Source organism: Callorhinchus milii, unplaced genomic scaffold (assembly GCF_018977255.1).
Source record: "Callorhinchus milii isolate IMCB2004 unplaced genomic scaffold, IMCB_Cmil_1.0 Scaffold3, whole genome shotgun sequence".
Lineage (NCBI taxonomy): Eukaryota > Metazoa > Chordata > Chondrichthyes > Chimaeriformes > Callorhinchidae > Callorhinchus > Callorhinchus milii.
In genome coordinates, this window is record NW_024704744.1 from 80,015,019 (window position 1) to 80,032,829 (window position 17,811).

General features: G+C 43.4%; 1 protein-coding gene across 1 annotated transcript in view; it reads right to left on the reverse strand.

Annotated features, from left to right (window-relative positions):
• Positions 1-11,278, reverse strand: part of sptlc3 (serine palmitoyltransferase, long chain base subunit 3) — a gene marked incomplete at its 5' end in the record, with an annotated part of 32,166 nt that extends 20,888 nt beyond the window's left edge. Inside the window, 2 exon segments of the mRNA XM_007892302.1 lie at positions 9,889-10,037; positions 11,124-11,278. Of these exon segments, the coding sequence (XP_007890493.1) occupies positions 9,889-10,037; positions 11,124-11,278 (304 nt within the window).
• Between the last annotated feature and the right edge of the window lie 6,533 nt (positions 11,279-17,811).

Genomic DNA, 17,811 nt, shown 5'->3' on the forward strand with positions numbered 1-17,811 from the left:
AATTTCAAAATTTGCAGACAACACCAAATTTGGCGGGGGGTGGGGGAGGTGTAGTTAATACTGAGGAGGACTGCAACAAACTGCAAGAATACATTAATAAACCTGCTGAATGAGCATTTAATTGGCAAATTAATTTCAATATAGATAAGTGTGAGGTGGTACATTTTGGTAGAAGGAATAAGGAAATTGCACATAAGAATCTAAATGGGGTAGAAGAGCAAAGGGATCTAGGGTTACAGATACACAAATCGCTAAAAGTAGCGACGCAGGTTAATAAGGTCATAAAAAAAGTAAACAAAGCATTGGGGTTTATTTCTAGAGGGATAGAAATATAAAGCAAGGAAGTTATGTTAAACTTATATCGAACCTTGGTGAGACCACATTTGGTGTACTATGTACATTTCTGGTCTCCACATTATAGAAAGGATATAGAGGCACTGGAGAAAGTGCAAAGGAGATTTACAAGGATGATACTGGAACTGCGAGGTTATAACCATCAGTAAAGGCTGAACAAGCTCAGGATCTTTTCTCTTGAAAAGAGAAGGGTGAGGGGTGACCTCACAGAGATCTTTAAAATTATGAAAGGTTTTAATTGTGTGGGGAGACCAAAACCAGGGGCCATAAATATAAAATAGTCACCAATAAATGAAATAAGGTAGTCAGAAGAAACTTCTTTACCTAGAGAGTGGTGGGAATGTGGAACTTGCTATCACAAGGAGTGATTCAGGCGAATAGCATAGATGCATTTAAGGGGAAACTAGGCAAGTACATGAGGGAGAAAGGAATACAAGGTGATGCTGATAGGCTTAGTTGAAGGAAGGCAGGAGGAGACCCATGTTGAGCATACACACCAGCACAGACCAGTTGGACCGAAAGGCCTATTTCTGTAGGCTGTATATGCTATGTAGTTCTATGTAAAAAAAACTCCCTCAGCAACAACATCACTCAATGTTTACAGCCTATTGCTACCTCTGCTCTTAATTTATCAGCAGTCCTGATATGCTACAGAACTCACCGAAATATACTAGACAGTCACCTAATAAAGCTTCTGTAAGTACACCAACAAAGGAATTATTGACCCAAAATCATTTACAATGTTTAGTGAGCTAATGGTGCGATGTATATGGTCCGTGACGCTGGCAGAGAAACGGAACCCAAATAATATTCCGGCAATGCAACTCACCACACTGGGAGAAGGCGGTGGTTTCAGCAGTGATTCTGCTGATATATGAATGAGCATTACAAAGGGCTCATCTAGCTGTGAACAACCTTTGAACAACCTCTTGCACAATTTAAAGTTGACAGCGCGGCTGGCTAATTAACGGTGGCACTCTCGCCACTGAGTCTGAAGGTTCTGCGTGCAAGCCCCAGGTCAGAACTTGGAATTACGTAGTCTAAGCTGATGCTCCAATGCAGCGCTGGGGGAGTGCTGCATTGTCGGAGGTGCCATCCTTCAGATGAGACATTAAACCAAGGTCCCATCTGTCTGTTCAGGTGGTTGTTAAAAGATCCCATGGCACTATTTGAAAAGAGAAGGTAGTTTCTTCCAGTTTCCTAGCCAACAAATCCCCCAAATAAAATTGGGTACTCACTCCATGGCTGCTTGTGGGACATTTCTGTGTGCAATTGACTGCCTCGTTTCACCCACAAAATACACAGTCAATCCACTTTACAGTAAATCCTGTGAAGCACTTTGAGGTGTCTCGATGATGTGAAAGATTGAAAGATGCAACATCAAATGTAAGGATTATTATGTAATTGATTTTCCCTCCCTCCAATTCTCCTGAAGTTGCCAATACTTGCTGTAGGTGCAGTAGCACTGGCTCTATATTCAGCAGCGCACTAGCTACTTGGGAAATCGGGACATTTCCGAAGAGCTCACGATTGGCTCCAAAGTGCCCTGAGATTGGCTCCCGAGCGCCACCGCAAATTGTCACCTTATTTTACAGCAGAATCCCAAACCTTTTTGGTAGGCCCGTCCGCTGCTGACTAGAATCTCCCCCACTCATATCTACACAGCATACAGTCGAGTGTTTAACCCGCGCCCCCTCCCACCACCTTCTCTCCCTCCCAGTGTCGTAGCCAAGATCAATCATGCTCTCATCCATCATGCACAACGGCACTTTTCAGCAAGTATCGCTATTTGGGAATGAGGAGGGGAAACACTGGTTGGTTTTTCTCCTCTCAAGTCCTAGAGCACTGACGGCAGGTGTGGCACCCCAACTGCTATGAAAGCCAGGACCAAACTAATTTAGGGCAGAATTTGAAGCTGGTCTGTGTGCCTTAGGTTAAACCAGGTGTGACTTTATACCCCGGGACCGTTGGGGAGCTGGGACTTTAAACCTGACTGCTAGGCTTGTCCAGGAGCTCGACACCGCACAATGCGTTCATTGCCGTGTGACATATAATACTTCTATTATACTTAAGGAGAATCGTCTCTGATTATGTTTCTTCCCCACCACAGTAACAGGAGGCTTTATTCTCCCGTTTATTCATGCGTTTATGATCTTCTAAGGAAGAATTCAGAACAGTCGCCTTACTCTTCTCAGACTCGGTCATTTACTTCCTGGTTGCTTGTGGGACATTGCTGTGCATACCTCAAGTTTACTAGATGTTTATATTAAGCGTTCCATCAGTAACTATAGAAGTAATTGGATTATTTAGGGATCTGTTGAGTCCAACTAATTCAGAAAGTATGTCTGTAGACTGCCCTGGTGTGTTATTGTATGAACTGATGCTCCGCACATTTTTGTGTTCAGTACTACTTAACAACAAAATTACATTTATAGAGTGCTTTTCCTGTCAGGAGGACGTCCCAAAGCGCTGAACAGTCAAGTGTCGGGGCCCGGGCAAGAGGGACGGGTGGTGTAGGGGTGAGGGAAGGCAGAGAGGTGGGAGGGTAGCCAAAGGCATGGTCGAAGAGAAGGGTCTTGAGACTGGCCTTGAAGGAGGCAAGGGAGGAATCGAGGCGAAGGGACCGTGGGATGGAGTTCCAGAGCGTGGGGGCAGAGAGGCTGAAAGCCTGGCCACCGATGATAGGGCGGGATACATGGAGCAGACTTCATCCTCATCCGCAGACATGGGTAAATGGAGGAAGCGGGCAGGTTAGTAGGGAGTCAGCAGGTCAGAGAGGTAGGAGGGGCCAAGGCCATGGATGGCTTTGAAAGTGAGGTCGAGGATCTTAAACTTGATCCTCTGGGGGATGGGGAGCCAGTGGAGTCAGGCGAGGGTGGGAGTGATGGGGTCGCGGAGCCTGGTGCATGAGAGTATACAAACTGCAGAGTTTAGGATGATCTGCAGCTTGTGAAGGGAAGAGCTGGGAAGGCCGAAGAGGAGGGAGTTCCTGTAATCGAGCCTTGATGTGACAATGCGTGGGTGAGGGTTTCGGCAGCCTGAGGGGTGAGGCAGTGACAATATTTGGCAATGCTGCGGAGGTGGTGGTAGGCTGGCGCAGATGTGGGGGAGTGGGAGTGGTCAGGATGTCCTTTGTGACCTTGACCAGAGCAGTTTCTGTGCTTTGGGCAGCGCGGAAACCCGATTGGAGTGGTTCATAGGAGTGGGAGGAGAAGAAAGAGCGAAGCTGGGAGGCAACGGCTCTCTCAAGGACTTAAGAGGATATCATTGTCATGTAGTTTGTACAATGTATATATGGACTGAATGTATAATAATCATCTTTACAATTGGTATAGCACCTTTCACATCACGAGGACGGCCCAAAGTGCTTCACAGGATTTACTGTAAAGTAGGGTGACTGTGCGCTTTTTTGTAGGTAAATACGGCAGCAAAGTTGCACACAAGGTCCCACAAACAACCAGGAAGTAAGTGACCAATTTTTTTTTATTATTTGTGGGGTGGAGGCGTGGGGGAGAATTGCTGGCCAGGACATTGGGAGAAACACCCTTCTTTTTGCGGTGACTGTGGACTGAATGTGTGACGTAACTGTGGGGTGAACGCACTGTTATCTCTTTTGTACAAAAGAACTGTATCTCATTAGCTTCATGATTTTATTCAGTCCCAAGTTGCACCTTGTACTGTAATGTCCAAGTTTAGGAATGCCATCATGTTGAAAGGATCCCCATGTCTCCTGGTATCACACAAATTACAGAACAGGGGAAGGCCAATGATTAATGATTAATAATAATTAATAAATTAATAATTAACTAGATTCATGCCAGTTTCTCTATCTGAGCTATGTACTCGAATCCCATGCTCAGTCCCCATGCTCTTTTGTATTGTTCATTTTCAAACATTTATCCAATTTTCTTTTAAATGTTAAGGTCTCACCCTCTAAGGCAATGTGTTCCTCGTTGCAACAATCTCTGCACAAAGTTTCTTGTAACCTCCCCTTAACACTTCCAATGACAATTCTAGGTTTATGGTCCATACCAACCACTGGGAATAATCTCTCACCATTTATCCTCTCCTAAACTTTCAGAATTTCAAAGACCTCCATAGAACCCTCTTAGCTTTCTCATTCTTACTGAAAAGTCACCCAATATTTCATGTTTATTATCAGAACTATAACTACTCACCCCTGGCATCATCAGTGTGAACCTACACTGTATCCTTCCATAGATTTGATGCCTTTTGTGGAATGGGGTGTCCATAATAAAAAAACAACCCTTGCATTTGATACAGTATCTCATCACATCAATGAGACGTCTCAAAGCACTTCACAGAATATATTGTAAACTGGATTGTCTGTGTATTTTGTGGGTAGTCAAAACGCAGTAGTCAATTTCGCACAGCAGTGTCCCACGAACAGCAGACTAACACAGGGTCCTACTTACAGCGAGGTAAACAGAGGCATGTGGAGTAAGGAAACTTGTCTAAGTTTTCATCCTGACACGGAATCAAACCTGGTACTCTCGCTTGCAAGGCGAGCGTGGTAACCACTACACCACGGGGACTCCACGTTTAGCAGAACTGCACACAGTACACCAACTGTGGCCTAGCCAACATCTTATGTAAATGTAACATAACTTTCTTACTTTTATATTCAATGCCCCTATATATAAAATGTACAAAATCCCATTTTCCTACTTTATTGCTTTTTCTAGCTGCAGTCTCACCTTTAAAGTCCTATATACCTCTCTGACCTGCTGACTCCCTACCAACCTGCCCGCTCCCTCCGTTCATCGGGCTCCAGCCTGCTCCATGTCACCCGCCCGACCATCGGTGGCCAGGCTATCAGCCTCTCTGCCCCCACACTCTGGAACTCCATCCCACGGTCCCTTTGCCTCACTTCCTCCCTTGCCTACTTCAAGGTCGGTCTCAAGATCTTTCTCTTCGACCGTACCTTTGGTCTCCCTCCCACCTCTCTGCCTTCCCGCACCCCTGCACCAGCCCTCGTCTATGCTCGGACCCCGACACCTGACTGTTCAGCACTTTGGGACATCCTCCCGACTCTATAAGTGTCATTTTGTTGTTGTTGTATCTGCATCCTTACATCTCTCGGTTCCTCAACATCAAGAACTTCACCATTTAGGTACACTTTTTCTTTGTTCTTTTTTCAAACTTTATGACTTCTCACTTGACGATGATAAACTACAGCTGCCAGTCTCAGTGATTTTTTGGGGTCATATACTTTTGTTTGTTACTGGGCCTCTCTCTTGTCCTTTATATCACCTTTGCCCTGGCCAAAAATCCCCCAAATAAAATAAAATTGGTCATTCACTCCATGTGATTTTAGGGGACAGTGGTGTGTGCAAGTTAGCTGCCATGTTTGCGCACAAAAACACAGTGGCTCCACTTTACAGTATATCCTGTGGAGCTCTTTGGGCCGTCCTCTGATATGAAAAGCGCTATACCCAATGAAACAATGTTTATTAGTTATTATAATAATTACTATTAATATAATAACTTAGGTTTTGTACAAGACGAATCAGCTCAAAGCACTTCACACAACGAGTTTCGCTGAAATTCTGTGATAGCTGTTATGTAGACAAGTGCAGCAGCTAATCTAAACTTCAAATCGCTTCACAAATTGTGATACAGGGATTATCTCCTTGGGTTTAATGACCTCTCACTGAGCAAGACAGTAACGGTTTGCAGTCTGTGACAAGTCTGTGGTCACAGAAGAATACAGTAAACTCCTTGTCACGATTGCTTAAGAATCGTGCTGTTAATATCCCGGCCGTATTTGTTTATGTATTTATACAAATGCCGAACTCGCCACTCTGGATAACTCGTCACTAAGCCCCTTTCCCTTGGAGCGATAAGTTATCAGGAGTTTATTGTAGTAAGGAGTGGGAAGTGCAAAATAGCAAGCGGAGGCCACCAGCTTTATGCTTACAATGTGAAAACAACAAAATATCAGTATTTAAACTGATCACAATTACAGTAGAACGGAGGGGCATTTGAAGCTATGTTAGACCAAGGTCAAATCTGCCTATCCAGGTTGTACATTAATAATCCCACACACTATTCGAAAAGAGAAGGGAGATTGAGGTACAGATCAGCCATGATCTTATAAAATGGTGGAACAGACTCGAGGCACTGAATAGCCTACTCCTGTTTCTATATTTCTCTCGGTATCCTGGACAATAACATTTCAGTTAAATTGGTTCGTTCACCTATCTGGTTGTGGGACATTGCTGTGTGAAAATTAGCTGCAGAGTTCACTTACAAATACATAATCACGGCACTTAATGGTCATTACTAGTAAACTCTTTTGAGATATTTCTACTTGATAATAATAATCCTTGCATTTGATATAGTGCTTTTCACGTCTTCGAGACGTCTCAAACACTTCACAGAATATATTGCAAAGTGAATTGACTGTATATTTGTGGGCGAAAAGCGGCAGCCAATTGCGCACAGCTGTGTCCCACAATATCAGTGACAAGGCAATGTCTTAAAAGCAATTGCTATGATTATTGCAGGGTACGTCAAGGCAGTAAAATGTTCAAAGTAATCCAGGTACGAGAAGAAAGGCAGAGCCAGTGGGAACATGAAACAAGAATGGAGACGGCAGAGCAAGCACTTGAAAGCCAGAAAGAAAAGCCAATGTTTTCTGTGGTACATTTCATTTCTGATCAAACACTGATCAGACCTTCCGTCTGCTTTAATCGTTCACAGGCATGAGCATTTTCCACTCTGATTATTTTTGTTGGTTGAAACAAAGCACGGTCTGAGTTGGATCCACAGCTTGGCAATGATTGAAATCTTGCCTCATAAAATAAACTGAATTGCCCAACAGGTAGATTAGTCACATGTTTCACTAGCACCTGCTGCAGAAGAACCTTTATACCTTGCACCCGAGAGCAAAAGTCAGCGCCACATGGTCAGCGCTGCAACCTGGTCCACGCAGCTAGCTGGACATTCCACATCCCATCTCAAATACAAAGTGTTTTCAGCAAGAAACGACCCTCTAGTGCCAAGTGACTCTAATAATAAAAATACTAGTCCTCGCATTTGGCATTTGATATAGTGCCCTATCACGTTGTCAAGACATCTCAAAGCACTTCACACAATATACTATAAAGTGGATTGATTATTTTGTGGGTGAAACGAGGCAGCCAGTTGCGCACAGCTATTTGCTATGTCCCACGAACAGTCATGTAGTAAATATTCAATTTTATTTGGAGGATTGTTGGCCAGGACACCAGGAGAGAGAAATTCCCTTCTCTATTCGAAAAGGGATCTTTAATGACTATCTGAACAAGCAGACGGGACCTCGGGTTAATGGGTCACTTGAAGGATGGCACCTCCGACAATGCAACATCCAACCCCTCAGCACTGCATTAGAGTATTAGCTTAGACTATGTGATTCCAAGTCCCCCAAAAAAGGGCTCGAGTCCAAAACATTCTGACTCAGAGGCAAGAATGCTACAACACACCTCCTGTGGCTTCCACTCCAGTAAGTATGATTATGCTGCAGCTTTACAATAAATCCCAGGCATTTAGCTGGGAAAACCAGAAATTCCAGAAGTTATCAGTCCCTCCCTCCACATCCACCCAAACTACCAGCAATGTCTGAATAAACATTACGTGGAGCAAAGAAAGTTTAGAATGGCTGTTTGAGATGCCCTAAGCTCCTGTGCTGTTTCCATGGTGAGAATCACAGGGACACACAAAGCCCAGGGTTCGCTTTGCTTAATAACAGACTGCTGTTAAGAGGGCAACAATCACAACAAGCAACTGGCTCACAGCTCAGGAGGAGCAGGAGCACATTCAGGCTTTGCAAAGATGCATCAAACAGCTCAAATTCAAGTGCAGGTAATAATAATAATAATAATAATCCTTGCATTTGATATAGCGCTTTTCACGTCGGGAGGACGTCCCAAAGCGCTTCACAGAATAGACTGTAAAGTGAATTGACTGTATATTTGTGGGCGAACGCGGCAGCCAATTGCGCACAGCAATGTCCCACAAACAGTCGTAGATTGAAAATGACCAATTTATTATTGTTTTTTGTTTTGGAGGGATTATTATTAGGCTCTGTGTGGAGTAAGGAAACTTGCCCAAGGTTTCGCCCTGCCTGGAATTGAACTCAGATCTCTCGCTTGCAAAGCGAGAGCTCTAACCACTGAGCTACAGGACTCCAGGTAAACAGATAGATGTCAAAATATTTTAATAAATAATAATGATTATCTTTATGTTCGATCGAGGACGTCCTAAAGCGCTTCACAGAATTTACTGTCAAGCGGAGTGACTGTAATTATGGGTGAACCCGACAGCCAGTTAGCATACAGCAATGACCCACAAACAGCCATGAAGTGAATGACCAATTTTATCTCAGTGAATGTTGGCCAGGACACCGGGAGAAACTCCCTTCTCTTTTCGAATAGTGCTCTGGGATCTTTAAAGTCCATCTGGGATCTTTAAAGTCCCCGTATCACTGAATTGGAGTGTCAGCTTAGACTATGCAAATTCAAGACCCGACGTGAGGCTTGATCCCACAACCTTATGACTCAGACGCAAGAGTGCTATCACTGAGCCAAGCTGATGGACAACTCGGCTCTCACAGGCATACTCACGAGCTATTTTTGGGGTATGGGAGAATATAGATTTTGGGGGTGGCGGAGGATGAAGAGAAAGAGAGAAAGGAGGATAATTGCTTTAAGAAAAAGAACATAAAGTGATAAAACAATACAAAGGTTAACTACACTGTTGGGGACAGAGTGTAGAGAAATGCACGCACTGGTGTCTGTGCTGCACATGATCTGGAAGTGTTTGACCCTGACACCAGAGACCTGAAGTTTCCCATTGCCCAGTATTAGCATTCATACAGTACAATTTATAAAGCACGTTTCATATTAGGAGGACAATTCAAAGGGCTTAAATCCACTGCCTTGATGAGCACCAAAATCCAATCAATAAAAAGTTCCATTATATACCTGGGCTGTAAATTAACTCACTCAGAGCCGTAGGCGGCAAGTGGCTAGGGCTGGAGGGGGCCAAGCTCCCTGCAAATCTATCTATAGTACAAATCTTTAAAGGGGTTGAGCCGCTTCTCCTTCCTCCTCCTCACTGCATAGACTCCATGACAACCTAAAGACCCGATTTGTATCACTGATTGGTGTACACAAGGCCATCCATTCACTAAAGTCCTGTCCCTGTCGCTGCCTTCCATTAAATACAGCCTTCATTGTTGCCCACAAGAAGCATTTTATAACTACTAATAAGTCTCTAATTTGTAAAACGAAAAAACTTCCAAAGACTGTTCTTAATAAAAAGAGGTGCATTGGTGTGTTTCCTGCAAAGGTCCGAGATTACACCCAAGCTTACAGGAAGAATAAATGGAGGGACAGGCTACCTGAAACAACAAGTACATTACAGAACGCAGCAGAGTTAATGTGGGATGATTAAATGTGGCCTTTTATCCACCCACCAATGGAGCTACAGTCAATATACATGGACAGACTCAGAAAGATGGATACATACCCATTTCCTGCCTCGTGCTGCACACTCCTGAACCGTACTCCATCATCACCTCTGCAACAGGTTTCAGGAACTCACTGTGGTTTTCCGCGAAGCCCAGGTAGTTATAGGAACCCATATTAATGACATCTTTAATTATTCGTCCTGTGTATCTGTAATAAATTCCATGATCAATATTCATCTAGACTCTAGAGCAATACACGCAGAGCCCAGACCATCAGCTCGCAGTGACTGCATTGTAAAGGGATGTCGTCAGAGTCAACCACATGGGTCATATGGACCTTTGACCTGCGGCACAACATCCCCTGGCACAACCGTAGGAATAAGCTATTCAGCCCCTGAGTCTGTTCCGCCATTCTACTAGGACATGGCTGATCTGTACCTCAACTCCATTTACCCATCTTTGCTCCTTATCCCTTGATAGCGCTACTATACAAACCAGAATAAAAAGACCCCCTTTTCTCCCCACTCCCTCGCCTCATGGGGCTGACTCTGTCACCCTCGCTCACTGGTTGCTCACTCCAACTCATGAACTCAGTGTGGAACCTCAGCGTCTTGTTTGACCCTCAACTCTCGTTCAAACCTTTCTACTGGGCTCTGACCAAATCCACTTTCCTCCATTTCTGCAACATTGCCAACCCTGTCACTACCTCATCTCCCATGCAGCTGAAACCCGCTCCTCCTCCTCCCCCAGCCACACATTTTTCACCTCCGCTTCGACTTTTCCAATGCCCTGCTCACTGGCCTCCTCAACTCTATTCTCCAGAAGCTCCAGATCATCCAGACCTTCACAGTCCACATCCTTTCACACACTCAGAGACTCCTAGGTTCAAATGTTAGGACTGGAGGGAAAAAGAGAAGCTTTCAGGGGTGTACAGTTCACGTGGGAAGGCCGCTGGGCCTAATATGCTTCATCCAAGTGACATTAGGCATGTGTGAAATTGGGAAATGGCAGCAGGATAATTGAGTGAGAAGGGTGACATGGGTGGAAGGAAAAGAAAAGTAAAACACTGGTTGATATGTCCCTATGGCTCAGGACAAAATAATAATAATCCTTGCATTTGATATAGCACATCGTTGAGACGTCTCAAATCGCTTCACAGAATATATTGTAAAGTGAAGTGACTGTATATTTTGTGGGTGAAACGCCAGAGCCGATTGCGCACAGCAGTGTCCCACAAACAGTCGTGGATTGAGTGACCAAATTATCATTATGGACATTGTTCTGAGCTTTGTACCTGAATGTCCAGTTGTAGTCGTCAGTGACCCGCTCCACCAGGTCAAATGTAGGTCCTGGCACACTGCAGATGGGCCGATTCCAGTTGTCTCGCACCCTCATGTACAGATTCCTTTTGTAGAAGTTTTCAAAGTCTTGGTAAAGCGGTACAAAATCCTAGTTTTGAAACATGAATTTTGCCAAAAATTAGTAGAAAAGCAAAATAAAGCATAAAGTGTTACACCCTGGGAAGGCCCTATATCCGACACTTTTTTTTGTTATTCTCATTCTCCGCTCAGTGATCAGAGCTGCAGAGCAAATGCAGATCACTACTTTGCCAGAGAAAGTTCATTCAAGAAGTGTTGACCCAGGTGTTGCATTAACACTGGGCAATAACCTCATCTTACTTCTGAAGCAAATTCCAAAGGACTTGGATTCCTCTTTTGAGACAAATAATATTTTCTCCTCAAATAAAAGCAGAAGTCGCTGGAAACCCTCAGCCGGTCAGTCAGCATCTACGGAGACAGGAAAGGGAGTTAACGTTTCAGGTCGATGACCTTCGTCAGAACTGAAGTTCTGGAGCTTTGGTGAAAGGTCATCGACCTGAAACATTAACTCACTTTCCTCTCTCCATAAATGCTGCTTGACCTGCTGAGTGTTCCCAGCAACTTCTGTTTTCATTTCAGATTTCCAGCCTCTGCAGTATTTTGACTTTTGTTTATTATTTTCTCCTCACCAACCGGATTTTCACTAAAAAGCTTTAAGATCCATCTATCATTTGATGAGACTCCTCGAAGCCCGTTCTTGCCTCTCTGGGCAGGATACAAAGAAAAGGCCTTTCGTCTGACCTTTCCCTCATTCCTGGCCTCCATCCCCTATTGCTCCAACACAATCTTTCCTGTTTTCTTTCTCTGAGCTTTACTGATACTTCACGCTTCTTTACCACAATCTTGTATTCTTTCTTCCAGCTTCTTTCAGAGGCATCCCAAAACCTCTTTATGACCCAATTTCTCAACGTATTCACCTAATATTTTCCTGTCTTCTGAGCCAACCCCCCCCACCACCTCTGCTCTTGCCCTCCTCTATAGCAGCTCGTTCTTCTAAGCTTCACAATTGTGATCAAGTGTCACATCCTAAAGGCCAACCAACCTTTTATCATTTGACTGTGGACTACTGACCCGCTGTTTATTTCCAGTGGTTTTGTTTCCAACTGTAACATTTGCAATTTCCTTCTTGTCTGCTTCCCGTTCCCCTCGCTTATCAAGATTGCTGTTGCTGCTCCACTGAGCTTTCCTTTCCTTGTTCCTTTGAAGTTTTGAGCACTTTTTGCTGCATGTTCTCCCTCCTATTTGCATTTAAGAATCCAATGTTTCCCAAAAGCTTAATACTGTGGAAATCCCTCACTTCAATCAGTCTTCTCTTCCTCAACAACAACAACAAGATTCCATTTGTAGAGCGCCTTTCACGTTGGGAGGACGTCCCAAGGCGCCCCTCGTACAAACTGCAGGCTTTTTAGCCTTGGTGCCGTTTGTGTCAGCCTGGCTCACAAGGTAGCACCCTTGCGTCTAAGTCAGAAGGTTGTTGGTTCAAGTCCAACATCAGGCCTTAAAACCTATGTAGTCTGTGCTGACACTCCAATGTAATGCTGAGGGTTGGAGGTGCCGTCCTTGGGGGAGATGCTAAACTGAGGTCTCATTTGCCTGTCCAGGTGAATGTTAAAGAGCCATATGGCACTTTTCGAAAGGAGAAGGGAGTTTATCCTGGTGACCTGGCCAACAACTTCCCATATAAAATTGGTCACTCACTCCACGGCTGCTTGTGGAACATTGTTGTGTGCAAATTGGCCTCCCTGTTCGCCCACAAAATACATAGTCACACCACTCTACAGTACATCACTTGAGACATCTCAATAACATGATAAGCTGCTATATCTAATGCAAGGATCATTATTACGTTTCTCAACTGATCTTGTTTACTCTGCTACAGTTAACCTTGGCAGTGTATTGTGTTGTTAACTCTGGTCTGGATGTTCACTTCAGCACTCGATTTTAAAAAAATTTAACTAAAGCATTTTTACACAGCAGGAAGTGAATGAAGAGGTTTGAAGTCAGTCCAGATTCACTGGAGTAATTGTCAATATCAGTTATACCCTTGGGTACTTCCAATGCGGTGGATAATTGAGGCGCCTTTCATACGTTGTGCGCAGGTTTAAGCAGAAACAAGGAGACAAAGCTTGCTTTTAAATAAACAGGTACAGGCCAATACATCTCCATAGGGAGATACAGTGAAACATTATTTTTGAACCGCTAATTGGTCTATGGCCACTGGGACTATAAAAGAGCGAGTTTCTGCTTCTTCAAAGGAGCTGAAGTATATTAGTGTTTTTAAAGCTCCTGACATCCTGTAGACCTCTGTCAGACGCCTCCTACTCAGGTACACTGCAACGAACCATCTTTTCGATTTTTAAAAAAAACTGCTATTGCGTTCAAAACATTTAATGCAGCGATTTGTTCGGCTCATTGGTTGATCATGAGGCTCAACCGATGGCAGGAAAGCCTGCAGAGAAGTTTAAAGTACACAGAAATCACTTGAAGAGTTCTCAGTCATATGAACTGGGGCAAGATTCATTTGAAGCAATCAAAATGTTTCTCCTTTCATTTCCTTGGAACCAAATGCCATTTCTATGATGCAATGGAAGTGAACGCAGGCTTTTTTTCTCCAGGGCACAGCAGCTCATCCAACCTGAAATTCAACCCGACAGGGTTCCCACCTTGTTTACACAACACTTTCCCCGTCTTCTTTGACCTGTATATGGAGGCACCACAATCCATACTTTCCTGGCAGTTCCTCCCGCTCCATTAGCCCTCAGATATCTGGCCTGTCGATAGGTAATAATTCTGTGTTTGTCTCTTTTAGCTTCCCGTCGTCCTTCTTGTTAATTTTTTCCCTTCATGATTATTCCACTTCAGTCTCAGATGCCAAATCTTTCTCCAACCGTGGGTGGGGGGTGGGGGGGGGGGGGGAGAGAACCAACCAAGCAGGGATCACACACCTCCCTGTAAGATCTCCTCTCCCCTCCCCCCTCCCACCCACCTCACCACCCCCGGCCAGGCTCTCTCATGTTGTGAGGGAATGGGCTAAGGAAGGAAAAGAGCTGAACCTCTCTAAATGGAAAATGGCGACATGACCCTACTTGGCTCCTTCTCCTGATGCCATTGGCGGAGTGTGGCAGCGAGCTGTGTCTGGATTCGACATGGGAACCTGTATATGACCCACCCCAAAGCGGGGGACTCCAGGACGCTGCCATTCCAACCACCCTTTTAGAATAATACAGGGGTTCATGTCTGTGAACTCCCATGTGACCGAATTGCTGCTCTCAAACAGTCGCTGGGAGAGGCAAATTAAAGGCGAAGACTTTGGCACCCTTCCACACATCTAGTAGCATGAGAACCAAAGGTGGTTATTGCACTCTATACCAAGGATGGCCTGACATGAAGAGGAGGCAAATAATCAACTTATTTTGAAAAGGAAATGCATTATTTTATTTCTTCCTGGGTTGCTATCCTTCAGTGCTGTTCGGTGTAATATCCTTTTAACAGCTGAAAGGCACTTAAGGTCGTACACTGACACAGTAAACATGAGATTTCTTTCATGCTGTACAAACACAGTCTTGTTTGAGCAGAGACAGTTCTTCCACTAACAGCGAGGACACTTGCTGGTTGCCCAATACCGCCGCACTGTAGAAATCTAGCTGCCGCCTCCTGCACACACAGCTGAAAGCAGGGCTTTTAGCTACTCAGAGCTGTTTCAAAGACAAGCGATCTGCATTAAATTATGCTACAACATACCAGTAATAATACCAGAAAACTAGCTGAGTTGTGCTAATCTTTTCTGTATCCCTACATCCTATCCTCCCCCTTTACGTCTTCCCAGTGTGAAAGGCTTGTTCCTACTCACTGCTAGGTAAACAGAGGTGTGTGGAGCAAGGAATCTTGCCCAACGTTTCGCCCTGCACTGGAATCAAACCCATATCCTCTCACTTGTGAGGCAAGTGCTCTAACCCCTAAACTAATGGAGGAAAGTGGACCTGGTCAAGGACCAGACAAAAGGCTTTAAGGAGAGTAGAGAGGCAAATAAAGCACTGAGATTGCACATTGGCTTGGTGAGCTCTAAGTGAGCAGCTGGGAGGTTGGTGCATTCAGAGCCAGAAGTGAGGGACGGTGCCAGATACCAAACTCAAGGGTTTGGGTTTTTCTCCACATTCAGTCGAATAGAGCTGGAGATTCTTAAACACGGCAAAGAGTTCCCACATGCGTACGACTCCCACCAAACCAAGCAGAAACATGTGCCACCTTACCCTGATCCACCCAAGTCTGTTTTATCCTCAAACAAAATTCAGTGAGCTTGTTATTTACAACTTGTGTTTTCTGTGGATGATTACAGAGGATCTTTTTTGCTAGCAGTTACACCAAAGTTCTCTAAATATAACATGGCCTGTAATTAATTGGAACTGTCTGCAACAGAAATAATAATAATCCTTGCCTTTAATATAATGCCTTATCACGTCATTGAGATGTCTCAAAGCTATTCACAGAATTAGTGTAAAGTGAATTTACTGTGTATTTTTGGGGGGAGAAAACCACTCTCCATTGAACAATAAATCCTGTAAACAGCTTTGAGACATCCTTCCAATGTGAAAGGCACTATACCTAATGCAATGATTTGTATTATTATTTATTATTATTCATGTGCTATACAAATATAGTTTCAGTTGTTATGTGGCATTTTGCTACAGAACAATAACTTGCATTAATTATTTTTAGTAATTTGGTCATTCAATCCATGACTGTTTGTGGGATACTGCTGTGTGCAATTGGCAGCCGTGTTTTGCCCACAAAGTATATAGTCAATTCACTTTACAGAATATTCTATGAAGTGCTTTGAGATACCTCAATGACGTGATAAGGCGCTATATCAAATGCAAGGATTATTATTTATATAGTGCTTCTCACACAGGGTAGTATCTCACAGCATTAAACAGCACCTTACTGACAGAAATTTGATGACTACAATACTTTCAAACTGCAAGGTGGTGTCTTTGATAACACAATCCATTGAATTAGGCATTATCTACTGGCTTGAATGGAATTTCCGTGTACCATTCAGCCCATTATATGTTGATGCAAAACCCCCAAAATGAAGGAAACAAGAAGAAAAGATAGTGTCAAGAATCAAAATATTAATTCCCATGTGGTGAGGTGAAAAGGATTGAGACATTCAAATACAGAAAATAAGTGTCTTATGTTGGCCTTTAATGAAACTGGTACTGCAGTGCCTTAACTAATTCCCACTAATCCTGGTTAAACTTGGTTATGGTTGTTCTGGCTATGAACCAAATGACCTCAAAGGAGTTTATTGTTGTTGTTTATGGGTTGCAATAAATGTATGTGCAGTTTGCTGTATTTTTCCACTCTGGAACGTCCTTGCCAATATGTTTGAGGAGCGAGGAATTTTGTAATGCTAGGCTGTTACGCCGAACTGGATGGGTGTGGGAAGCATCCTGCCATTCTCCTAAATTGCAAATATGCTTTGGTGCCCTCTCCACTCCATGCAGCCATTCATTTCTCTGCATTGTAATAATAATAATCCTTGCATTTGATTTCCAAACCTCAAAAAAATTGTGGTTCAAAACGCAACGCTTCTCAATGGGTTTTCTCCAATAGCAAGTCAGTCTGTCAGTGACCATCAATACCTCAGGGCTGTTGCATTTTGGATAATGCTTGAAGCTCAACCACAGCAACTGGACAGACATCCAAGTACAGAAAGCTTTTACAGTACAGAACATGCCATTTTGGCCCATTGGGCCCATTCTGTTCTAATAATAATAATAATCCTTGATTGCATTTGATATAGCGCCTGATCACATCTTCGAGATGTCTCAAAGCGCTTCATTGAATATTCTGTAAGGCGAATTGACCGTATATTTTGTGGGTGAAACTTGGCAGCAAATTGCACACAGCATTTCATAGTTTATCAGGATGAAATGTGCAAATTTCATAAATGGATTAGATGCAATATTTATCAGGTCAAACACTCAGAGATATCGGAATTTCAGATGATAATCATTGGCTCGTTTAGGCTCCAAACATCTCTAAGAAGTGGCTTCAGGCCTAATGGTACATTTCATTGACGAGAAATGAATTATCTTAATTCAAGCGCTGTGCTAGAAAAGCAGCTTCAGACACTGCCTCTAGATTAGGAAAAACTGTATATTTCCTCACTTCCGCCAAACCTAAATGGGAACCAAAGCTTTTTTTAAAGACTGGTGAAACGTAATGTCTGAAAACTGAGGGTGTTTAGAATTAAAACAAATCAACATTTATCCAATTACATCTAGTCCTTTCATAGCAGCTTAAATCAAATGTAAAATTAAACTTTTTAAAATTCCAAATTTACTTCCCTTATTAATAAACTGATGTGAATCCTTAGATTCTTTGAGGCGAACTGTAAAAATAATTCACTTTAGAGGAACTACCCAACTAATATTAATTTCTAATAATAGTTGCATTTGATATAGCGTCTTATCACATCGTTGAGGCATCTCAAAGCGTTTCACAGAACACATATTGTAAAGTGAATTGACTGTATATTTTGTGCGCAAAATGCGGCAGCCAATTGCGCACAGTAGTGTCCCACAAACAGGCGTGGAT